This window comes from Podarcis filfolensis, assembly GCF_964270895.1.
Source record: "Podarcis filfolensis genome assembly, chromosome: 13".
Lineage (NCBI taxonomy): Eukaryota > Metazoa > Chordata > Lepidosauria > Squamata > Lacertidae > Podarcis > Podarcis filfolensis.
In genome coordinates, this window is record NC_139615.1 from 49,675,936 (window position 1) to 49,701,921 (window position 25,986).

Consider the following 25,986-nt stretch of genomic DNA (forward strand, 5'->3'; position numbering starts at 1 on the left):
CTTATTGACTGATTGAATTTATATACCGTCATATACCTGGAGGTTTTACCCAGCTCTTTACAGGCAGGTGTCTGCACGTTAATGCTCTGAGTGTGGGGGTATGGTTGTTGTTTTCTTCTGCCCTGAGCTCTCCCCATGAAAACCCACTCTTTAATTTCTTAAAATAATAATAACAATCAAATTCAATGAATAATAATGTGTTTGTGGGAGGGGGGGTTACTGGTTTGTTTATTATGATGGTGATGATGTATTTTGTGTTCTCATTTTGTATTTCTATGTTGTGAACTGCCCTCCAATCTTCAGATGGAGGGCAGTATACAAACATTTTTCTTCACCATCAACATCGTAATTTGAAGCTGAATCAGAGCAAATGTCAATTAGGGTTTTCTGCAGATGAACTTTTGCTCCAATTGAGCTTACAAGAGCAGCTTTTCGCAGGGAAAGCTCCAGAGAAAAAAGACACAAAGTTATAAGCCATGGACCATGCTTGGAAAGAGAAGGTAGAAGGAAAGTGTGTCTAAGCTCTTGGTGTGTTTGTTGTTGCAGCAACACTCAAATCTGTCTTTCCATCCAGGTGCTACCTGGAGCTATCCTGGGTGTTACTTATCTTGCTTCTTTGCCTTTTGGGCTCTGACCTCTGCTTTTTTCAACTTCTGTTATCTTGGTTACTATCTCCTTTGTCTAACCTTGCCTGGGGGAACCTGACCTTTCCTTAACCAGACTTTGCTTCCTGAACTTTCCAGATGCTAATAGAATACGATGCAGACTCTTTGCCTAGCACAAGACCCCATTTGCGCTAGAACCCCTGGGCTGGGTCAGAATAGCAAGTGACTATACATGTACACTAGGGACACAGGTGGCGCTGTGGGTTAAACCACAGAGCCTAGGACTTGCCCATCAGAAGGTCGGCGGTTCGAATCCCCGCGATAGGGTGAGCTCCTGTTGCCTGGTCCCTGCTCCTGCCAACCTAGCAGTTCAAAAGCACGCCAAAGTGCAAGTAGATAAATAGGTACCCCTCTGGTGGGAAGGTAAACGGCGTTTCCGTGCACTGCTCTGGTTTGCCAAAAGCGGCTTAGTCATGCTGGCCACATGACCTGGAAGCTGTACGCCAGCTCCCTCGGCCAGTAAAGCGAGATGAGCGTCGCAACCCCAGAGTCAGCCACGACTGGACCTAATGGTCAGGGGTCCCTTTACCTTTATACACGTACACTAAAAGTAAGTTGCATTCATTCCCCACCCAGAAGTGTAACTTCTAGAAACTCTGTGGAGGTTGAACTTAGCTTTTTCTCAGTGGCAAAAGGGGTACTTGAATTTCATCCTTCTGTAGCTGCTCTTTTCTCATTAAGCAAATCACCACCAGTGCATCTTTGAATGAGCTAGGTAATGCTGCTCTGAGGATGGTTTGGTTTAGTGCAGTGATGGGGAATATCTGCCCTGTGGGTGTAATGAGGCCTGGCAGGGATTCTAATTTGGCCCACTATTCTGTTTTCACCAAACTATGCCCACCTGCCCCGCACCTGATGCCGGTGTGCAGTAGGTAAAGGTGCTGTTGCAAAAGATTATTCAGGAGTTTGAAGTGTGCTCCAGATTGTTCCTTGGCAAGTAGTGCAGCTTGGTGCTGAAAGAAAGTCCCTTTGAAGTTGGTATCATAATGACAATAGGTGACTGGAAGGTGGGCTGACCTACCCACCTGTCCATACGGCTTGCAGGTGAGGTCACAAGTTGTATCCAGTTCCCCACCACTGATTCATTTCCTTCTTTAAATATGAATTGACTTCACTTCCTTCTCTAAATATGAATTGACACCAACTCTGACCAACAGACAGGTGTTTTTCATAACCCTGTCACCAGTGAATGACAGAATCTTTGACCTCCTAAAGACAAGAGCCCACACACCTAGGAGTAAGCCCCATTTAAAGCCACATCTGTGTGAACACGCATAGGGGACTCAATATGTGTGTTATCTCAACCAGGTGACATGGGAATCATCCCTCAGCCTTCCCCAGGAAAACCTGTGCTTCAGCACTGAACTGGAACAAACAGCAACCAGATTTTCCATGGATTGCCATTTGTTCCAATTTAGTGCGAAAGAGTGGATTTTCCAAAGGAAACTGGCAGGAGAAAGGCAAAACAGCTCAGACCCATGCCTAGGAGGAGATGAGGAACTATATCACCTTTAGAAGACATCTGAAGGCAGTCCTGTATTGGGAAGGTTTTTAATGTGTAATGTTTTATTATGTTTTTATATATGTTGGAACCCAGACAGATGCGGCAACCCAGACAGATGGGCAGGGTACAAATAAATTATTATTATTAGCATTAGCAGGGGACAAGTGGAAAACCATTCGGGCCTGTGCTGTCTAAGCACAGGGCAAGCAAAAGTGTGGAAGAACCCTGAGTTGCGTTTCAGTACCAGAGTTCAGTTTAACCATATATCTCAGAAAATGTTTAGACTTCCTCTGAAGAACAATTATTCTTAACAATAAACTTAAAAGGTTAAAGCTACTGGAAAAATGCTGGGGAGGTAATGTATGTGAACAGATAGCATTGATTTCAAGATTTGTTATCCTGTCATAAACGTACGATAACTAAATAGTACAGTGGCCTACATTTCCAAGCCAAATGTGTGCACTATAAACTTGTTTTAACTTGTTTAGGCATTTCTCACCCATGTGAATGCTTGTGTGTATTTGCACACAGAGAAATGATTCCAAGGTGCAAGTGGTTCTGCAAAAAGGACTAATTATTCAATCCAGCACAATGCATTACATGATAAAAAAAAGTTCCAACACCTACAGCCTTTTCTGTGCATAATACAGCTCTGGCTGTGAACATCATTTCATCTCATAAAACACACGCTTAACCATTAGCTTGAGTAAAAAATACATGCTGATCAACATTCATGATCAATTTTCACTGTTTCCAAAACACCTGCAATTCTGTTAACTAGGAGCTGATTAAAAAAAACAACCCAAAACCCCCCACATAAGAATGCAATACTCTTAAAGGGAATATAAAAACAAAATTGTGGAATCAGATTTACCATGACACAAACAGTGGTTTAAAATAATTTGATACATACTAAACAGTATATAGTGTACTTATAGAATCACAACAAAATAGTTAAAGACAGCAATAGTACGAAAAGTGGAGAAATTATGAATGTTTTTAAATGTGCCTTATGTATTCCTATTATGTCTGATAGACCCTTAAGAGTGCATACTTGTCTAGTCAGAATAAAATCTTAATTCTCAATGGCCTATTCACTAGAAGCGTGTATGGCATTGCAATCCTTTGCACTCTTACCTGGGAGTAAGTATCATTACTTTTCATAGACATGTATAAAATTGCACCACACACTGCTTACGGGGAAAGCAACAAAAAGCACCTTGTATTTTAACACCAAGTACACCTGTTTAGGCAGATGTTACAGGACCATAGAAGTAAAGAAAATGTTCTGCATATTTAAAAAAGTGCTGTCCTACAAACGAGGGGCGAGGAACCTTCGGCCTGTGAGACAAATTTGGCACGCTAGGCCTTTCCATTTGGCCCACTGACATGACGTCAGGTGAGGGCTTGTAGGAGTGGAGCTTGGTTGACAGGGGCTTTGTGAGTGCTGCCAACTGATGTATCAAATCACATGATGGTGGTGACAGATGATGGACGGATGGCTGGCTCCACCCACCAGTCAAATTCAGCCTGCAAGCCCAGCCCTGCTAAAGATCTGGCCCGTGAAGCCAAAAAGTCTCCTCTGTTCTATAACTAAAATGGGTGGAAAATGAGGAGTTACACCGAAAATAATGTGTTTTCAACAAAAGGTTGCATATATGAAAAAGTTGAACACCTCTATTGTGGGTGAGGTCTGGCTCTCCAGATGGCGTTGGACTCCATCTCCCATCAGCTTCGGACAGTGTGGTCAGGGATGATGGGAGTTGTTGTCTAACAAGATCTGTAGGGCTAAATGGTCCTCATCCCAAATCTAAATAAAACAAAATACTAGACTCAAAGAAGCAATACAAATACTGGATTATTTTGAATCAACATATTGAGCAAGTCGCAGAATTTCTTTTCACTATTGAAGAAAATTTATCTCACAAAGGTGAGATATTTCTATTTGTTCAACGAAGGAGGAAAAATCAGAAAGATGCCAATGAAGAAGGAGAAAAAGTCAGAAAGATGCCATTCACACACCATTTTTTCCTCAGTGTGGGAAAAGGGAACATATAAAGAATGAAGGCAGAAAGGCAACGAGGTTCAGAGGTATGAAGATCATAGGAAGAGGCAAGCTGTGTCAGACGGGCTTGGAACGTGAAGGGAATGATGCACAACAATAAACTGTTGGGGAGGGAAAACAAACAATATAATTAATGACTGAGCAAAATATTTTAGGCTGCAATCTTACCTGAAGTGAGTCCCATTAAGCTCAATGAGGCTTAGTTCTTAGTAGACGTGTATAGGATTAAACATCCAACACATTCCTTTATGACTGCTGCCAGCAGGAGCAAAATTAATGCAGTTTTTGTAAATAAAATTGCAACTGTTCTAATATACAGATGTCCCACTTTGGTATTCTCAGTAGCCACCCTACTCGATAGACCTCTGGTTTTGAAACTAAGATCACGGAACCCTATTTAAGGATGAAATCATCGCCTCAAACAAGAACTTGCAACTTGAATGGGAGATAGAAATATTAACCTCAGGTCCCTGCACTAGGGAATTATTTCAGCAACTGGGGTGGGTAATGAAATTCATTCCCAAGCTGCGGAGAGATCAGCATTAGCAGCAGTGAGGATGGCTCTTTACTAACTTAAAAAAATTGGCTGCCATCAACAGCAGAGAGACCCTTCCTCATCAGTCCAGCCACTATTTCGTTTTCCCTCAGAATGCATTGCATTCAGCCACAGGGAAGTGAAGGATGTTTTCTATTAAGCACTTAGTTCATGAATGGTGATAGCATTTTTTATTGCTCCCCATATACAAAAAGCTCCCTGCATGTAATAAAACAATGCATTAGATCAGGCTTGGCCAAACTTGGCCCTCCAGCTGATTTGGGACTACAGTTCCCATCATCCCTGACCACTGGTCCTGTTAGCTAGGGATGATGGGAGTTGTAGTCCCAAAACAGCTGGAGGGCCAAGTTTGGCCATGCCTGCATTAGATGGTTGGGAATCTTTGGGGCAGATTACTCCAGTGGAAAGCTATTGAAGGTTGCATTCCCAAAAACAGTCAGGGCCAGACATGCATACGATCATACATGCAATTGCACACAACTCTTCCTTATTCAGTGCCCTGGTTTATCAGCGAATCAGCTTTCAGGGGAGGGTATTTTCATCCCCATTATGATGCTGAGTTCGGGATGCTTGCTGGGATGGGGACAGAAATCAGATGATCAGCATCCATCATCTGGAGACCAGGGACAGCACATTTCTATCTGGTGCGTGGTGGGCCCACAGAGAGTGTGGCTGGGGCAAGGGCGTGGCTGAGGAAGAGGGCCGGATGTGGAGGACTGTCAGGCCACATTACGCCAGCAGCCTAGAAGTTCCCCATCCCTGCATTAGAGATGTTTAGTACAAGTCCATCTGGTGAACCAAGAGCAAAGCACAGAGCATGGAAGCCTAAGGTCCACTGCCAATCTCACCCTGATGGCCAAGTACTATATGAACAGGCTTATATTTCAAAACATTTCTTGATGGCATAATATATTGTTATCTACGCATACAAGCACCACACAGAATTCAATGCAATCTTTTGACGACACTCCTATATATGCACTTGCCTTGCAGTAAGTTTCACTGATCTCAATTGGACTTACTGCTGAATAGATTATATTATTGCAACTGGGTAAGTAATTCCCACAAACACAGTGGAAACTTACTCTCCAGTAAATATGTTCTGATGAGGATGTTAACTCATTAAAATTTCTGCAAACCATGCATGTGACAAATCATTCTTTTAAGGCTGACACAGAATGAAAGTTCAACCAATCTCAAAATAACATAATAGAGAAAAGCAGATTAATAAATTAAAGACAAAGACATCCATGGATCAGTAATGTTAGAAATGCACACAATACATATATATGTATGCTTAGTGGTCCAAAAGGATAGATCATTTAAGGAGAATAAATAGGTCAAAGCACAAAATGGCAAGCAAACACACCACAACGCTATAGGCTCCATTATAACAGAATTCAATAATGATCTATGTTCCACATAGCAGGAGAACAGCCATTATTTTCCGTTTCCAAATAAAAAATCTTTGGAAATGTGTAAACTTTGCTTTGGGATTTCCAAAGTACGACACATGGCTGATGACCAGAAACAAAACTGACACAACAAAATCATGATAGAAAAATGAAACTGAGCTTTGCAACACAGATTGAGCAGCAGTGGGTCTTGTCAGGACAGGGGCCAATCCTGATCTCCTTTTCCTCAAATGCTGCCACCACCCCTAAGCTTGGTCTGAGGGGAAGACTGTTACCTTTACTAGAGACTTCTAGGTGAGCCAAAACTTGCTCTTTACCCCCAGACAGGCAGACAGTAGCCTTGGAAATAAGTCCCACTGAGATCAATAACATTTACTAACCTGAGGCTACAATCCTATACTCACTTGCCTGGGAATAAACCAAGTAGACACACATAGGATTGCACTAATTGTTTTTCTGGAGTGGTATCTGTATCTGTGTCAGAGAAAGAAATGCTACTTAAAAGTATTTATTTATTAACAGTGGCGTAGCGTGGGTTGTCAGCACCCGGGGCAAGGCAAGTAATTTGCGCCCCCTAACCCGTGGATTTGCGCCCCCTAACCCATGGATTTGCGCCCCCTAACCCATGGATTTGCCCTAACCCCAGATGTTGCGCCCGGTGCGGCCCGCCCCCCCTGCACCCCCCACGCTACGCCACTGTTTATTAAGGTATATACACTGCTTGATTGCAAAACATCTCAAAGCTGTTTATAAAGTAATAAAAGGATAAAATCAAGAGAATTCACAACCATACTTTAAGACATACAAAAATCAAAATACTAAAACAGATTAAAATTACCTCATCTTTCTTAGCATCTGGGTAGGCTTGTCTAAACAGGTTTTTAACTGACATCAAAAAGAGTACAGTGAAGATGTCTGTTTGATGTCGCTAGGCAGGGAGTTCCAAAGTTCAGATGCTGCCACTCTAAACGATCAAATTCTTACCAAGGCAGCATAGGTATTATGCGGCACCTTTAACCGATCAGACTGGTCAAGTGGGCACACGTGGAGCAAGGCCATCTCATAGGTAAACTGGTCCCAAGTTGTTATGGGCTTTATATACCAATACAGTGATACCTCTGGATGCGAACGGGACCCGTTTGCATCCTGAGCAGAACGCAACCCGCGTCTGTGTGTCATGATTCGCCGCTTCTGCGCATGCGCGTGACGTCATTTTGAGCGTCTGCGCATGTGGCGAAACCCGGAAGTAACCCGTTCTGTTACTTCCAGGTCGCCACGGAATGCAACCTGAAAACGCTCAACCTGAAGCGACTTTAACCCAAGGTATAACTGTACAGTGGTACCTTGGTTCTCAAACTTAATCCGTTCCAGAAGTCCGTTCCAAAACCAAAGCATTCCAAAACCAAGGCGCGCTTTCCCATAGGAAGTAATGCAAAACGGATTAATCTGTTCCAGACTTTTAAAAACAATCTCCAAAACAGCAATTTAGTATGAATTTTACTCTCTAACGAGACCACTGATCCATTGAAAGCAATCATCAATGTACTGTACCATAAAATAAATAAGACAGTATTGTAGATGATGAAAATAAAAATTATTTTTTTCCCTTACTTGCTCTGATGATAGTCACTGTTTGGAGGGGGTACTTTTATCCATTTCCGCAGTCACACAATAATCAATCAATCAATCAATCAATCAATCAATCAATCAGCTGAACTGGGTTCCACACAGTCACAAAAACAAATTAACCGAAAAAGCCTCAAAAACAAAAACGCAAAATAAATAACCAAAAGCGCCAAATACAGTGGTACCTTGGTTCTTGAACTTAATCCATTCCGGAAGTCCGTCTGACTTCCGAAATGTTCGAAAACCAAGACGCGGCTTCTGATTGGTGCAGGAACCCCGGAAACAATAGCTGACAGCCGCATTGGACGTTCGGCTTCCGAGAAACGTTTGAAAACCGGAACACTTACTTCCGGGTTTTTGGTGTTTGGGAACCAAGGCATTTGAGAACCAAGGTACCACTGTAGCAACACCTTGAACTTGGCCCGGTAGGAAATTGGCAACTAGTGCCAATGTGAGCACAGGTGTTATATGCTGACAAGGCCTCACTCCTGCCAGCAGTATTAAGGCTGACAAAAGAAGAGAGCACCAAACTACCATATTTTTCGCCCTATAGGACGCACTTTTCCCCCTCCAAAAATGAAGGGGAAATGTGTGTGCGTCCTATGGGGCGAATGCAGGCTTTCGCTGAAGCCTGGAGAGCGAGAGGGCTCGGTGCGCACCGACCCCTCTTGCTCTCCAGGCTTCAGGAAGCTCTGCGCAGCCCTCGGGAGCCCGGTGCGAGGTCGCGCTGGGCTCCCGACGGCTGCGCGGAGCTGCCTGCATTCCGAAGCCTGGGACGCGCTGAAGAGCGCGCCCGAGCTTCGCACACCTCTCCACAAGCCTGGGGAGTCCGGCGCGACTTCGCGCCGGGCTCCCTAGGCTTGCGGATAGCAGGCTGTTCTGGGGGCTGGGGTCGGGGGAAGCTCAGGCTTCCCCCGTGCCAGGGGAGGAAATAATTTTTTTTCTTTATTTCCCCCCCAAAAAACCTAGGTGCATCCTATGGGGCGGTGCACCCTATGGGGCGAAAAATATGGTACGTACAGAGAAGAATATTGTCTGGGATTTTCAAGCGTAAGAAATGGCATGACAGATTATGAAAGATATTGCAGCCTTTGCAAGTGAATGGACAGATACTTTATAAGACTAAAGGTACACTCCTACACAGAAATAAGGTTCACTGTGTTTTACCCTTAGGTAAAGACTGAAGACAGAAGACCTTTTTACAATATCTAAGATGGTATTATTTGTTATTTAGGTTTTGAAGTTTCAAAAACATTTTGCATCTAAGAAAATTCTGCCATCAGTTTTACTCCCATAAAAACATTTTTGAAAGTGATTTTTTGGAATGGGAAGTGAGCAGAAGGGAGCTGCACAGCTATTTTGCAACCTACCATAAGATTTGAATAATCAGCAAATAGTTTGCATAATATGTATATCAGGCCATTCCTATCTGCGGGACTGAGATATGGCAGTCCTGAGATTTCTCCCCAGCAAGCAACATTAAAAAACAAAAACCCTCAAGAGGCAAGTTCTAGATACTGAAAGAATTCCAGTGACAAGTTCTTAAGTTTGATATTTAACAACTGGCAATTTATCTATTTAACACAGCTTTGGAAAGCGACAGTTTTTATTATACACACACATACAGAAACGCTGCCGGTGCTTCTGAATCAGAGGTCTACTTGGGACAATATTTGGTGGGGAAACTTCACAGAAACAACTCTAGCATAATGAGTCTTCTATTCTGACACTTTATTAACATCTGTGGATCAATTCTGTAAGACACACTTTATGGAAGACATCTCCCACCCCCCAAATCAAAGTCCTTTCTACCTCAAATAGCCCTTTGACATAGACCTAATTCTCACCTTTAAGAGTTCAGGTGAAAGCTCATAGGGCAGCCTTTTCCCCATGTGGTACCCTGCAGATGTTTGGGGCTACAACTTCTATCTGCATTAGCCAAGATTGCCAACAGTCAGGGATTATGGGAGCTGCGTCCCAAAATATACAGAAGGCATCAGGCTGGGGAAGGCTTGAATAGATGCATTTGCAAAGTACTTAAAAAGCAACAACTGAATTCAGTATTTTGTGAATCACACAATGGAACTCTGTTAATGACCGCTCCCCACGTTAAACGGGGGGCGCCCTTTGCGTGGTCGCGCACAGCCCCCGGGACCTTATGTGGCCCCATTAGCACAGGCTTGGCTTTGCCTTCCCCAGGTGGGATACCTGGAGGTCTCCGCCTACCTCAGCCAGTTGCCCAATCCCCCCTGGGGAGGCGTTGCCAAGGTGATCAAGCCAGGTAGGGGGAGGAACTACCTGTCCACACAATAGGAGGAGGATCTTACCTGGGAAGCGTCAGTTGGCTCCAGAGCTTCTCCCACCCTACCCACCCCTCAGTTAAGACTTCTTTTGCAGGTTAACCTTTTCTCCACAGGTACGCAGGTGCTGCTACGTCAAGGTTGCTGTTGAAGCGCCAGAAAGGTATTCTCCTGCATTGGCAGGTTTGCCTTTCCCGTAGCAAAATGTCACAACTTTGGCGGTATCAGGCCTTGGGCAGAATCCTTTAGTCTATCTTCCCTAAATGGGGGGGGCGTGTAGCGGTGACCCATGCCCCCCTCCTCTTTGCGGTGGCGATACCAGGGTTCCCCATTAAAGGAGTTTTTGAGGGGAGGCTTTGACAAATGCCAAGAGGTTGTCACTGCTCTCCCCTCCAACGGCGGCAAAACGGGGGTGGGCTTTCTCTGCTTGAACATATGTTCTCCAGAGCCAGCCCATCTCCCCCCCCCCCGATAACCCTGATGTTCCCCAGATCCCTGGCAGAGGACTTGGAGGGATAAACACCCAATGCCTCAGCCAAGGTCTACCCACATCCGAAATATAATAAAGTTTAATCCCATAGCACGTTGTCTTGAGTCGTTATTCCACATGGGGAATTTGGGGGACTCCGCCTGTCCATGCAGTGACCACGTTTATATTTTGTATTTTCACGATGTATGAAATGTAAAAGTGCTGATAGGGGATTGGGTGGCAGCTGACAGGAAGCGGCTGGTTTGATGGCTTTGCTACATCACAGTGCAGGAAGACCACCCTCAGGCCACTTGGCACTGGGACAGAGGTCTGGGCTAAGAGACTGAACTGGAATAGGAATTCTTTCTCTTCACTGGACAATAACCTAAGAACCTGTCCTGGGCATCAGCCTTCCCACATATGGTTGTTTCATATTATCCCTAAATGATTTCTTTACATGGACAAAGAGATATTTGCCAGAAGGCTTAGAAAGAAATTTTACCCGGGACCATGACTGGCAGCTAGGAATACCAATTTGCTTTTCCTTTTCATCCGTCTGAACTGAGCATTGCTGTTTTGCAATGGGAGGTTGGTTCCTTCCCACCAATTTCAGGATGGAGTGTGGTCTGAGTGTAATATTGTCACCATGCCATACATGTCCTGATATACTGTTTTATTGTGTTTATGTTTTGAAAGTAAAATATTGTAAAGAAAAAAACTGCATCACAAAATTCATATACATGCACATTTTGGATGGCTGTGTTTTGAATCTTGTTTTTTTTCTGAAAAGTGAGGCTATGATAAACTTGGCTTTAAATGCAAACTGGATTGAATTTGTCCCCTATCCCTAACCTTAGCAAACACTAGCTTCTCCTTGAACTTGCTCTCTGTATCTGGGTGTTAACTTGGGTGTTAGGCTGGAGGAGAATTAGAGGTAGTTTCTTCAAACTCCCCATCCCCTTTACGTGGCCTTGGATGGAAGGGCTCAGGTCCCAGTTTTGTTACTGTGACAGAAATGTGGTCCCCACCAGTGCTGTCAAAAGTCAGCCTTCCTTCTTGCCCTGTCAGCAGACGGGTAGTCAGTAATATGGGGGGGTGGGGGCTGTCCATGCAGTCCCAAATTGTCTGTAATAAAAAGGCAGGCTGCTTTAACCCAGACAATGGTTAGTTTTCATTATCTTTTCCCCTCCAATCTTGCTCCATCCCTGACGTCAGATGCAAATACACTTATAAAAATTCTATTAAAAAACAGACAAAATTAACTGAAAAACTGTGGATTTTGTTCTTCATTATTACTTTTTTAGCATTTAAAAATGCCGTCTCCCCTTCCCCCCCCAACACAGTTTTATACCTATAAGTCAGGTACTTTTGAAAAAGGCAGAGCTGTAGACTGTAAGTACTAGACAGATATGAGAATAAATGTGGGCTATTTAATATTATAACTCAAAAAAGTATTTTTGTGGAAAATGGGCTACAACGTTCATTGAAAGCGAGGAAAACAACAACAAAGCTATGTTGAAATGAGAGGAAACAACAAGAAAACCCCAAATAAATAAATACTTTATAAAAAAGAAACAAAAAACAAATAATGAATCTCATTTTAGTATCCAAATGCATGAATTTCATGATTGTTATCAGTAAAGAGCTGACATTCTTGAAACAAATATATTAGTCAAATTAATATAATGCATTGTGCATTTTTTAAAAAGGAGACAGAGTGGAGAGGAAAACACATGTATGACTGGAAAGAGAACAGAGGAAAGTCTGGAAAAAGCCCCACCCCACCCCCGGCCACGGAAGTAAAGAAAATGAAATATGCAATTATTCAAACCTACGTTTAGGTACCAGCTTGGGTGGGTCTGTAACATCGGCTTCACTGTACAATACGGTTGGATCCATAGTATCTCTGTCAGGAGGAGGGTATGGTGGGGGCGGGGGGATCACTAACTGGGGTGGGCCACGTGGGTTGCCTCTAGGAGGCTTTTGTGGCACATGCCGTCCATTACCTACAGGGGAATCAATTGGAATTTACTAGTTACTTTGATCATCAAGTCAAATATCCATTGCTTAGTTTTGCTCTGACTGCGTGTGAAAGCCAATTTTCCCAAGCTGCCACCCACCGATTAGCATCTGGGAAGTTGGCTATGTCAAAGCATATAGGTGTCGACTAATAAATATTGACTGTTTTATGTAGTGGGCATCTAGGAAAATCAATCAAAGACCGTTTTTCATAATTGTGAGAAAGCCTGCTGGATGGTATAATTTGCAAGTATGGTATGGTGTAGGTATGCTTTGGAGTATTTTTTTTATGATAATCAAAAACTTCAAAGCATGTGCTCACAAAACCACAAGGTACTGCCTTGCAATATATTTTTCCTTACTTCAAGCCCTATTTGTGGTCTTGCACTGTCTGATCAGGTCAGATGACCCATCATTCTTCCCTTGTATCATGTTTTATTCTCTTTCATCCACCTCTCCTACTCAGGGTAGATCCATTCAAAAATGCCTGATGTAAAGTTGATTTGTTTTAATGGGTCTACTCTACTATTTAACTGGATATCACCCAAACACCCATTCATATAAATGCTGTTAAAGTCTGCATACATTCTTAGAAGTTATAATGGAGGCACCGGGACTTATTTCTCTCCAGACATTGCAGAACTAAAACTCTCATAACCCTGACCACGTTGACTAAGGCTGATAAGAACTTGAGTCCAGAAACTTCTGGAATGTCACAAGTTCCCCATCCCTGCTGTAGTGGTTTAAACTTACGTAAAACATTTCTGCCAACACACACTAAGTGGGGCATAAGTCAACAAGTCATCACTTGGTACTGCTGTGGACATGTTCTTTGTTAGACGTCTACCTTCCTCCAAGGATGGTGGGGTGGCAAATCCCCCACATACTTTTTCTTGCAAATTAGCTGAGACCAACATGCCCAACGACACCAATGAACTCCATGGCTGAGAGGGGGTACTGGAATCAAGATCTCCTTAGGCTAAGCCTGACACTTTGCTCACTAAGCCACATGACTGATTCTCTTTCATCCAACATGTTCTGTGCAGTGGGCATGTAATTATTAGGGTATAATTCAAATCTTTCATTGTCACCAGTAAATATACAGAGGTTGAATGGGGATGGTTGGAACCCATAGGAGTCAACTCCTAGGGGCCAAGGTCCGTTTGCACCCCCCCCAAATAAAATATCTGAGGGGGCCGGAGACCCCCAAAGTTGATGGGCATTGCCATTCAAATAGTGTGTATGTGCTGCATCCTGTGATTGATTGTGCAGGCCAGGGCTTACCTGGGCCCCCTCAATATATTATTCAAGATGGTACCCCTTGTGAGAACAGAGAGATTAAAGAGATGTACAATGTTCTTAAAACAGTCCTTCATAACAATATTATTTCTAGATATATAAACAAGCACATCAGTGATACCCAAGCTAATGGATTTTTATTGCTATTTAAAAATTGGAACACTAAATATGAGGTAATTTAGTGAAAATAAATATAGACATAAAGCCAAACAGTTTCTTCCAAAATGGGAGGCATTTATAATGTAAGCAATTAAGAGTGTTCATTTATGCATGTACTGGTTGCTTTAGAGAACATGAGGCCATCAGATGGAATCTTAAATGCATCACAGAAGCTGTAACTTGATTAATTTAATGTACTGGTTGATTATTGCTGCTGTGTATGATTTCTCTCATAGGTTTTAGCAGTCCATCAAATGGCAGCTTGCTAAGGATCTGACTAAGCACAATACCGACTGATTGTGAAGAATTTTCAGCTGAACCAAATTAATTCGAAACTTGGAAGAGTATGCCTTTTTTTTGCCCTGGACTGATTTACAACTTATTATTTCTAGACATGGGACAATTTTGCCCATAGTATCCAATATACACTCATAAAACAACAACCATTAAGTTGGGTTTTATTGTACTTGTATATATTCAATATACACCACTTTTCATAAGTAATCTCTGTAGCTAGATAAAGGTGGAGGAATGTTGTCTGAGTACCTAAGAAAGGAATGTTAAAGCACTAGGAGAGTGCTGTTTAATATTCAATATTACAATGAAAACTGAAATATAACCAATTATTTAATATACACTATATGTTACACACTCTATCTGTCTATCTATCTACTCCAGCAGAGTTCTTCAACCAATTCATAAAATATAGATTATTTCTTATTTCCAGACTTTCATTCTGTCATGTTAATAATTTTCCAGATTACACTGTTTCTTGTCCATGTGGGAATATGTTACTATTAGTACCAATTTATCACACAACTTGCAGATAAGCATAAAGCACATGCATCAGGCGCAATCATAACAAATTGTTCTTACCAACGGTGCTTTTCCTCTTGTCTTCCATTTCTTCTGTCCTGTTCTGTATTGGAGGAGTTGGTGGGGGAGGGGCACGCCGTTTTTTCTTCTGTAAATCATTTTGCGATTCGCTTGGGGACATCTGCCAAAGATGTGAGGGGAGGAAAACTGTACTAAGTATTTGAACTATTGCTTTTGGAGAACCACAATTATCTTCAACACTTTCAATATGTGTGTATGTTTCAAAATGGCATTATGGGCCACAAAATGGGGTCTTGTAAATCTCTCAAAAATGTTGCCTGTTTTGGAAAAAAGGTACCGTATTTTTTGCTCTATAAGACTCACTTTTTCCCTCCTAAAAAGTAAGGGGAAATGTGTGTGCGTCTTATGGAGCGAATGCAGGCTGCGCAGCTATCCCAGAAGCCAGAACAGCAAGAGGGATTGCTACTTTCACTGTGCAGCGATCTCTCTTGCTGTTCTGGCTTCTGGGATTCAGAATATTTTTTTTCTTGTTTTCCTCCTCCAAAAACTAGGTGCGTCTTATGGTCTGGTGCGTCTTATAGAGCGAAAAATACGGTACGTATTACAGCAAATAGAATAGCAGAGACTCTTTTCCCCAATGACACAATTCACACTCCAAGTGCTGGCTGTCTCCTACCCTTTGCGGAATGACAATGATAAAGACTTGGAGAGATTTCTTGGTGGACCCTAGTTGTGGGTGATTAAATCATTATGGACATAGTTAGCTGGGTGTGCAAAGGGTGTGCAGACCACATGGTGAGTTGCCTGCCTGGGGAAAAGGTTTTGGATGTTGCACGTTGTCTATGTAGCCTGGTGGGCAGTGCTGGGAATGTGCCAGTGGTGCCTATTTGGGTCAATAGAGAGCTATTTGCCACCAAATGTACACATTGGAGGTGTGCACTGCCATTCTTGCAATGATGGCCATGCCTGCAGACACACATTTGTCACATCACATTAGTTTTTTAGGTGCAAGTTAAATCACCTTAGAAGCATACCTAGCTATTCGATATATTTGTCATATATATGGACTAGTTTCTCAGTTTCTCAAGACCATTCACCTCCTTGTGAATTGGGAATCTATTTCTTGAAACTTTGGGGAGGTATTTCCTGCAGTGCAGATGTCTGACTGATTTCTGGGTACATGGGCTGCGATCCCAATAGCCCTTCCGTTCCAAGAAAGCAATTTCTCTACATGACAGATAAGGTGATGTCTGCCCTTAACAGCTGCAGTTTCCCAGCATTCTGGAGCTTGAGTGAGCATGGGGAGCCTTTAAACGCAACATGTTAAACCAAAAGGGGGTTTGTGTGTGTGGCTACTTGAATGTAGGTCTGGAGGTCATGAGTCTGGAGATAATTCTAGCTTACCTTGCACAGCTGGTGCAAGGATCATCGAGATGAAGTATGCGGAGTAGTTTGCAAAAGGGATATAGAAATGATATGCTCTATTGCATGACAATGCTTTTGAATTATGGTGCTGGAGGGGACTCTTGAGAGTCCCATGGACTGCAAGAAGATCAAATCTATCCATTCTTAAGGAAATCAGCCCTGAGTGCTCACTGGAAGGACAGATCCTGAAGCTGAGGCTCCAATACTTTGGCCACCTCATAAGAAGAGAAGACTCCCTGGAAAACACCCTGATGTTGGGAAAGATGGAGGGCACCAGGAGAAGGGGACAACAGAGGACGAGATGGTTGGACAGTGTTCTCGAAGCTACCAGCATGAGTCTGACTAAACTGCGGGAGGCAGTGGAAGACAGAAGTGCCTGGCATGCTCTGGTCCATGGGGTCACGAAGAGTCAGACACGACTAAACAACAACAACATTGCATGACAGAGTCTGCATACTTCTGTGTGGCACCTCTAGTTAAAAGACTGAGAAGTCTAACTTATCTAATCAAGGTCACAAAATCACAAAGTTCTTTTTCGTATGGCCATCACAGCTTAACTCAATACGCAGAATGTGGTCTTGTTCCATTTCACACATGCAACTTAGTACATGACAAGTACACTATATAACTTAGTTCTGCATCATATATATCGTTATGTAAGTGGTAGGAGATTTGCCTTCCTCTATTTGTTCTGCTCTTTTCTGTACATTTTCCTGTACAACCCCCAGGTATGGTGCTTTGCTCTCAAAATATTTCTTGCAATGTGCGCTTGTATTTTTGCCATATTCATGCTGGAGAGCCACCATCCATCACAGCAGACATTTACGGCTTAGCATCAGGCAGCTTCAAATGTTCACATCCCTCCCCCACTCTTTGCAACACTTAGTCCTGGGCTGAATGTGTCTGCCAGGAAATGATATTCATAAACAAATTCCCTATGTTCAATGACTAAAGTAGTTTTGATTTCCTCTCCTTTTCACCCAAGGAAGTTACTTTGCAGCACCAAATATTTTCACATGCACTGAAATGCGTAGATTACACATGTCTGCGTACGTTTGTTTTGGCAAGAAAAAAATGTGGCTTCCTCTATTTCCCTAAATACAGTCCTTTTTGTCACCATCACCTAGAAAACAAGGAACAAACTCATGCAGAAACCTCCAAAATCCACTAGACTTTAATTTGGATTCAGGATTAAAATTTATTTCCAACAATGTTTGATGCTTTTGTGTAAAGAAGGGAAATAACTTTCAATTAACTTATTTCATTTATATCCTGCCTCTTTCTTTTGGGAACCAAAGGTGAGTTCCCAGGCACTTTTATCTTTTTTAAAAAATAAATTTTATTAGAATTTTAAAAGAGAGCTATGGAAAATATTATCCAGTATCTTTTTTATCCAAACTAAAGCGTTAATCTGGAAAAAACAATCAACACAGATCCAGAGGAAGAGAGAGAGAGAGAGAGAGAAAAGAAGAAGAAGAAGAAGAAGAAGAAGAAGAAGAAGAAGAAGAAGAAGAAGAAGAAGAAGAAAAGAAAGAGAAAGAGGTAGAGATTGAGAGATAGAAAAAGGATTAAAAGGAAAAAAATAAAGTTAAGAAACTAAAGAAATTTAGACTCTTTGCCTGTCAGCTATATATAAACATTATTCAACTCATCCACTCCAACATAACACCCAGCAGGACTACTTTCTATAAACCAACATTATCTTCAGCCTTCAAACCCAAATGTCATTACAGTGGTACCTCGGGTTACATACACTTCAGGTTACAGACTCCACTAACCCAGAAATAGTACCTCGGGTTAAGAACTTTGCTTCAGGATGAGAACAGAAATCGTGCTCCGGCGGCGTGGCAGCAGCAGGAGGCCCCATTAGCTAAAGTGGTGCTTCAGGTTAAGAACAGTTTCAGGTTAAGAATGGACCTCCAGAACGAATCAAGTACTTAACCCGAGGTACCACTGTACTTCATTTTCTTTTCCACACAAGAAGTCTATAACAGGTTTCCAGTCTTTAGTAAATGTTAACCATGACATGTGAATTTTGCCATCTCAACCAACTCCAAACCATTCCTCCATTGGCTAAGACCAAGTGTAGCAGCCAGACAGTCTCTTATCCAAGCACTGACTAGACCAAGAACTGCTCAGCTTCAGAAAAGCTTTTGCATCCTATGCCTTCAGACCAAGTCCTGGCACTGATAGATTCAACAGTGCACTGAGATCCAATGTAATGTTGGCATGAAAAGCGGGAGATTTGGCACTGTTCTGCAAGCTATTATTATTACACAAATGCAACAATAAAAAAACCTGAATACAACAGGTAAACGATGCACAACACTTTTGCCCGTGTAAGACACCTGTTGAATTTGGTTGCAAGAACACGGTTCCTGCTCATGGAATAACTGCTGTGCTAGGGGGCTGCCACAACCAGATCATACCCCCTATGTTAGATTTCATTCATCGTTATTTGCTAAGTTCTCCTAGGACGTGAGTGTGTAAATTAATGAAACTTAATTCATAAATGAGTATTACTATACTGATACACCCTAGATGCTCATGCATCCCTGTCGATTTGCAAGCACTTTTAAAATAGAGTATTAGGCACGGGTTTAGCAGCATGCTTCTTTAATAATACAGGACCTACAATGCAAGACTCAACAGCAGCATCCCTGTTAGATGCCCATCCAGCCTCTGAGAAAGTCCTGTTGCTTCAGTGGCAGCTAGTCTTCTTAAGGGGAAAAGCAGTATGTCAGCATCACAGCATTGCATTGGGAAACATTCTAGGACGGGGTAGGCAACCTAAGGCCTGGGGGCCGGATGCGGCCCAATTGCCTTCTAAATCCGGCCCGCGCATGGTCCGGGAACAAGTGTGTTTTTACATGAATAGAATGTGTCCTTTTATTTAAAATGCATCTTTGGGTTATTTGTGGGGCATAGGAATTTGTTCATCCCCACCACCACCACCACATGGTCTGAGGGACGGTGGACCGGCCCATGGCTGAAAAAGGTTGCTGACCCCTGTCTAGGAGTCTGAAGGCCAACTCACAGTTCAGTTTTTGGGACTTAGGTATAAACAGCACACCTGGATTTAAATGGCAAAACACACAGGTAACATTCATTAATTGTGAATGGTGCATGTACATTATAAGTTGGATTTTGGAGAGAAGTATGTTCCTGCTAACACTTTTGTTGGTGAAAATCCCACCTTTTAAATATACGTGCCATTCGCAATTGATGTGCATTCTTCCATTTCAACTTAGGCACTTTTTGGATGCAAGTTCATGATGTTATCTCTTAATGGTTTAACTTCTCCTCATGACCATTTACTTCAGTTCTCTCCAAACCTACAGATGACAACTGATGGGAGGAAACCTCTGAAAGTTACCACAGAGCTCTTAAGTTTTTCAAAATCCTTTCTTTGTTCTTGAGAAGGCAGTTTATATTACCTTGTCTGGAACAGTCTGGGAAACCCTTACAAGGGATTCAAAAACCTTTGTGTCTACTGCTTGTCATGCAATATTATCTGCTTTCAGAAAAGTGAAGGTCTTCTAAAATCTCAGTATGGCCTACACGTCTGACAAACCTGGTAGACTTTGGTTTATTTGCAGAACATTTCTATGCTGCCAAATTACAAAGCTGCACAGAACAGTATGTTCAGGTTCTGATCATCTTGTCAGCTCTGAATGAAGGGCTTGACGGGGACTGCATGTGGAGGTCAAGCACTTGTATCTTGATCTCAGCCAGATGGTACTTTATGGTCTTATTCCCAAGAGAGGTACCAAAGAGAGGTTTGATAAGACACCTGAGAGCTGCTCCATAAACTAACTGCCCTAAGTAACTGTACTATTGTAAAAGTCGTAATACATTTCTGGCATTAGGGGGCAGGGGAAACTAAAAAGGTTTTCTTATACGCATAGTGAATTCAAGGCTGTGACTTGGATCCTTTTGCCAACAGACAAGACCAAGCCTTAAACCTTTTCTGCATGAAAGTAAATATATCTGAGAGAGGACAAACTTTTGTCTTTGCTACCGCCTTTTGCTTTTGAGTGGACATGCTATTGCCTTGGTACAGGTACACTAAAATCCCTTCTTAGAAAATCTCAGAGGAAAAAACAGTCACATGCAAACCAACGAAGGCCAAACACAGCTTCAAAATGAACCAGGAAGTCTCCATTTTTGTTGTATGGAGAAAGGAGTTCCTGGGTTAGGTTGGTGCTGTTTTGGGTTCTTCTCCAATATGTGTATAACTCGGAATCCATGCCTAGCACTCATCGGTGCTGTTTTTCTAGAAAAAGAGGTGCCGAAACTCACAGTGAACTTGTTAGTGCCAGAGAGGAGCCAGAACTGAGTCCTGGTGAGTTCCCACTGAAAAAAGTCCTGGCACTTGTCAATCAGAGCTAAGACTTCACTTATCGGCTAAAACACTGAAAAGTGCTCACATCTCACAAAGCATTTGCTTCTGCCCATTTTGTTGCACAGCTTTCATTCTAAAAAAGCTAGATTCTTGCTTATTTTCTTAATGAAAGCTGAGCCTCTTACAGGTTCTGGGCCTCTTACAGCAGTACCTCTGCATTCCCTCTCCTGCTCCTACTCACATGAGAAAGAAACATCTTTGATAAGCTGAAGAAGAAAAAACAGCATAAAGAATTATCAGGGGAAGGGCTTGAATGAGTTGGAAAATATTAATTTAATATTTGCAACCGTATAAATTGCCACTGGTGGTGCAACAACGATGATGCACCTCGGGATAGGCAGAAAGGATGTGTATGATTATGGATTAGACCTACAGAAAGAAGACATCCATCCTAGAGAATTTAATGGTGTGTTAACCAGAACATATCCTGAGCTTACACTCAGAAATCACTTCACAGTCGACAGGAGACAGAGAGGAGATATGATAGCCATCTTCAAATATCTTAAGGGCTGCCACATGGAAGATGCAGCAAGCTTGTTTTCTCCTGCTCTGGAGTGGAGGACCTGAACCAATGGCTACAAGTTACAAGAAAGGAGATTCTGACTAAACATCAGGAAGAACTTTCTAAGAGCTGTTTGGCAGTGGAATGGACTTCCTCAGAAGGTTGTGGTCTATACTTCCTTGGAGGTTTTTAAGCAGAGGTTGGAGGGACTTCTGCCATGGATGCTTTAGTTGAGATTCCTGCATTGCATGGGGTTGGACTAGATCAGGCACAGGCAAACTCGGCCCTCCACATGTTTTGGGACTACAACTCCCATCATCCCTAACTAACAGGAGCAGGGTCAGGGATGATTGGAATTGTAGTCTCAACACATCTGGAGGGCCGAGTTTGCCTATACCTGGACTAGATGATCCTTGGGGTCCTTTACAACTCTATAATTTTATGACCACATGCTTAGCTGATGGTTGTAAGGCTTGGTTTTACATATTTTGTTTTTTTGTTCTGCTGTAACTTTTGACTTTGGATCAATGTTGTGAACACTTCATTGTAGGGAACACTTTCCAGTGGAAATATTTTGTCAGCAAAAAGGATGGGCGGGTTAAGATTAGTTATCTCCTTGACACCTAAATCAGAAAACACGATCAGGAGACTTGGGTTTGTTTTTGTCTTCCTTCAGAAAGGAAGGGAAGTTTCCTTTGATTGCAAGGTCTTGTGTGACATATCATCTTAACCTTTCTCGCGTAACACATTTCCTTTGTTCCCTCCACGTTGAATGGCATCTCTCGTGCATCTAATACTCTCCTGTGAGTAAGAATAGGGTTTTTTCTCCTTTCTGAGGCAGGATGCTGTGAATCAGTTTCTCCCATTTGGAGCAAGCGATGGCTCAGGATGCACATTTCCTCCTGCAAAGTTTTCCAGTCTAGCTCCCAGTTATTTTAAGCACCTTCAGGGTAGGAAACCTAAGTCAGTTTCCATTGAAGAAGCAACACTGATGGTGCTGTAAAAATAATAATATGAACTGACATCTTGCAGTCAGTTGCAAAATGGGACCTTTGAGTTCTTACTTGCTAATATACATAACGGAGGGCCGAGTGAGGCCATTGAGGAGAGGTTCACTAAGGAATTTGTTGCAGAGGTGGGACGCGGGTGGCACTGTGGGTTAAACCACAGAGCCTAGGTCTTGCCGATCAGAAGGTCGGCGGTTTGAATCCCCGCGACATGGTGAGCTCCCGTTGCTCGGTCCCTGCTCCTGCCAACCTAGCAGTTCGAAAGCACATCAAAGTGCAAGTAGATAAATAGGGAAGGTAAACGGCATTTCCGCGCACTGCTCTGGTTCGCCAGAAGCGGCTTACTCATGCTGGCCACATGACCCGGAAGCTGTACACCGGCTTCCTCGGCCAATAAAGCGAGATGAGCGCCGCAACCCCAGAGTCGGTTACGACTGGACCTAATGGTCAGGGGTCCCTTTACCCGTTACCTAACACTGTACTCTAAACCATTTGAAACTACTCCTAACTGTAATTTATTTGCTTTTATTCATTTATATACAAAATTCCAGCCTATGTGCTACTCAGGGCAGCTAACAAATAAAACCAACCATAATTTATTTTATTTATTTATTTATTTATTTTTACTATAAAATAGTAAAAAAACAGATAAGTTTCAGGTGCCAAAGCAGCATCAGATTTTTGCCATATGGTGAAACGCAGTAAGAGAAGGGAGACTGACCGATTCTCTTGGGCCGAAGAATTTCCCAGTTTAGGTACTGCCACATAGAAGGCCCTTTCTCTGGTCTCTACCATAGCTGGAATATGGAGAAGAACCCTTCTGCCGGATCTTACGATATAGGCAGAGTGCTATAGAAAGAGGTGGTCCCGAAGTGCTGGTGCCGAAATTTAAACCCCTAAACAGCCTTGGCCCTGTATACCTGAAGAAGCGTCTCCACCCCCATCATTCAGCCCGGACACTGAGAACCAGCACTGAGGGCCTTCTGGCAGTTCCCTCAATGCGAGGCTACAGGGAACCAAGCAGAGGGCCTTCTTGGTGGTGGTGCCACACCCTGTGGAATGCTCTCCTATCAGATGTCAAGGAGATGAGTAACTATATAACCTTTAGAAGACATCTGAAGGCAGCGCTGTATAGGGAAACCTTTTAATGTGTAATGTTTTATTATGTTTTATGTTAGAAGCTGCCCAGAGTGGATGGGGCAACCCAGTCAGATGGGTCGGGTACTACTACAACTAATATATAAATAACAACAACAACAACACAGTAGCTTGAACCTAAGGCAATTAAGGCTTTAAAGGTCATCACAACTACTTTGAGCTGTGCCTGGAAACAAGTCCATAAGAAGCGCAGCCCTTGAAGGGCAGGTGTAATATGACTTTGTACAACAAAAACTGAGAAGTATAGTTTTTGTAAGAATGCTGAGACAGCTTTGTTAGCGATCCCCAGCTATCCTCTTCACAAAACTACCATCTCACTTTTGCTTGGTTGACAATCAGAACGCAAACAGGTTTGAAGCTTGTTCATATCTGTAGCCTAGACATGCTTGTGTGTGAGTTGTTTTACTATAAGCTGCTCTGAGACGCATGCTTGAAGAACAGCCGATAAATAATATAAATCACATCGATAAATCAAATCAAATAAATGAATATAAATCATAGGATCAAAGAATTTTAGAGTTGGAAGGGACCACAGGAGTCATCTAGCCTCAGCTTTCTATTTTGTAAAGAAAACTCATGTTTATCCATGTATAAAAGACACTCACGCATAATAGAACCAAATTCATTGTCACAAAAGAAAGACAAGTCACAAGTGACAGCTGAAATTTACTGAATGTATATGAATACATACATATAGAAGATGCTCCCTCTGCCAGTTGGGACTCTTCTGGTTTTGTCAAGGAAACAGAATGTGTTTCTTTATTTAATCTAAAAAAGACAGCCTTAGCACAGTGGCTCATAGAATCCTATCCTCTCTAATTAATAGAAGAAGAGAGAAAGAAAGGAAAAACTCACTTCCAAATAAGTTCAATGGGACTATATTAATGCCAAAGCATTACACTTTTATTTTATGTTTTAAGAAAAATCAGATCTTTACAGCACAGGTGGACAACCTGTGGCCCAGCGACCACATGTGGCTCCCAATCTCATTGTATGCAGCCCCTCTGCTTCCTGAAACTGCTCTATTTTTCCATGCCACCAGAGTTCCTTCCTTCCTTCTTCCCTTCCCTTCCTCTATGTATCCCTCCTAATTTTTCTGGCATTTAAAAGTGTTTTTCCTCTTTCTATGGCTGGAATGTAGTCTGCTATATAAATGTAAGATTCACATCTGTTGCCCAACCCACTGCTTGCCATTGGCTTTGCCCATGAGGAAATACGGTCCTGAAGCAGCAGATGTTTTGCATGTCGAGGTCCCCAGGTCCACCCCAATAACTCACACATCACACAGAATTTTTGTTTAAGGTTTTTGGCATAATTTTGGCCTCAACCTTATTAAAATACAAATTTGTGAGTGGTTGCTTAGGCATTGGTTGCGACTATCTACCCCCACCATGGGGGACAGACTGACATTCCGCACGATGCGAAAGTCAGAATGGGGGAATACACTTGGGGGTAGCGATGGAGCAGGGAACCTGCCCTCACCCCAAATGCAACCAGGAGCTCATTGCTATGGCCCGAGCCCCCTTGACAGAGCGGACAAGCAATAGTTAGCCCCCAATTCCTTTAACGGAATCCCTTGCAGCAGCAGCATTAGAGGGGAGGCACAGCCAATCCATGCCCCTCAACCAACCAAACCATAAACCAATGCCTAACCGCAACCTTACAAGTTGTGACGATTTGCTACGCAGTAGGCAAAAACCAAATGGCCCCAGCCAATCAGCCAGATGGACAAAATTCCTACTGGGCCCCTGGCCCAAAGCAGACGACCCCATGAGAGGCATAGCAAGGTCAAAGCGAACAACCCTATTCTTGGGAGGGAGGGACGGGCAATCCGATGCACGGGCGAAAAGAGGAAGCCCTAGCCTCGTGCAAGGAGTTTTAGCATTTCTGGCTGTCAATCAATAAATGGCAACATTAACTTCTTCCCAACAACAAGGGAAGCCCCAATCGCATCAGTGGCCAACGATCAGTTAGCCCGCCCCCAACTTTGGAGTGTCCTGGTGGCCCCCACCGCAACACGTGCTCTCCATGAAGGAGAACACGCTTTCCCAAACATCCATGCAAACCTTGGCTTTACTGCACTTTGCAGATATTGTGTCTTTTTACAAACTGAAGGACTGGAGGAGCTCCTGCTGCTCCTTATGGAGATATTACGACTCATTGAAGGCTCAAATTATTGTTAGCATATTTTAACCATAATGTACTTTAAAATTATGGTATGTCCATTGTATTTTAAAATATAATGCTACTGCACACTTAAAAGACTATAGTGTAAACATAACTTGTATATGTACTGGGAAACCAAATATATTGTGCGACTCGCTTCATTGTGTGATATTGACTCTACTGTGGTGGTCTGGAAAGCCATCTCCCTTCCCAGAGAAATGGAGTTGCAGGCTGGAGATGAGCCCGCCCCATGCGCGGGGGTGTGGCTAGCCCCCGTGTCATAGGGAGTCCCCTCCGTGTCACGCTCCCAGGCTGACCAATCTGAGTGGCAGGGGGTGTGGCGTGCTCTATTTGGGCAGCCCACGGACAGAAACTTGCCCCTTTTTCTGGTTCCTGCTCGCGCAGTTAT

The 25,986-nt window shown here is 42.9% G+C and overlaps 1 protein-coding gene across 25 annotated transcripts in view; it reads right to left on the minus strand.

Moving 5' to 3' along the window:
* Positions 1-25,986, minus strand: part of COBL (cordon-bleu WH2 repeat protein) — a 422,273-nt gene that overhangs the window by 341,257 nt on the left and 55,030 nt on the right. For 18 of the 25 annotated variants that reach the window (XR_014540982.1, XR_014540983.1, XM_083582443.1 and 15 more), the window contains 2 exons: positions 14,954-15,074; positions 12,436-12,606 (listed from right to left, as the gene is read on the minus strand). Coding sequence is in view for 23 of the 25 variants with exons in the window: in XM_083582443.1 (XP_083438569.1) it covers positions 12,436-12,606; positions 14,954-15,074 (292 nt within the window). In the remaining 2 variants the exon portion in view is untranslated. The remainder of the gene's footprint in view (positions 1-12,435; positions 12,607-14,953; positions 15,075-25,986) is intronic. The other 7 variants (XM_083582434.1, XM_083582430.1, XM_083582429.1 and 4 more) reach the window with 1 other exon arrangement.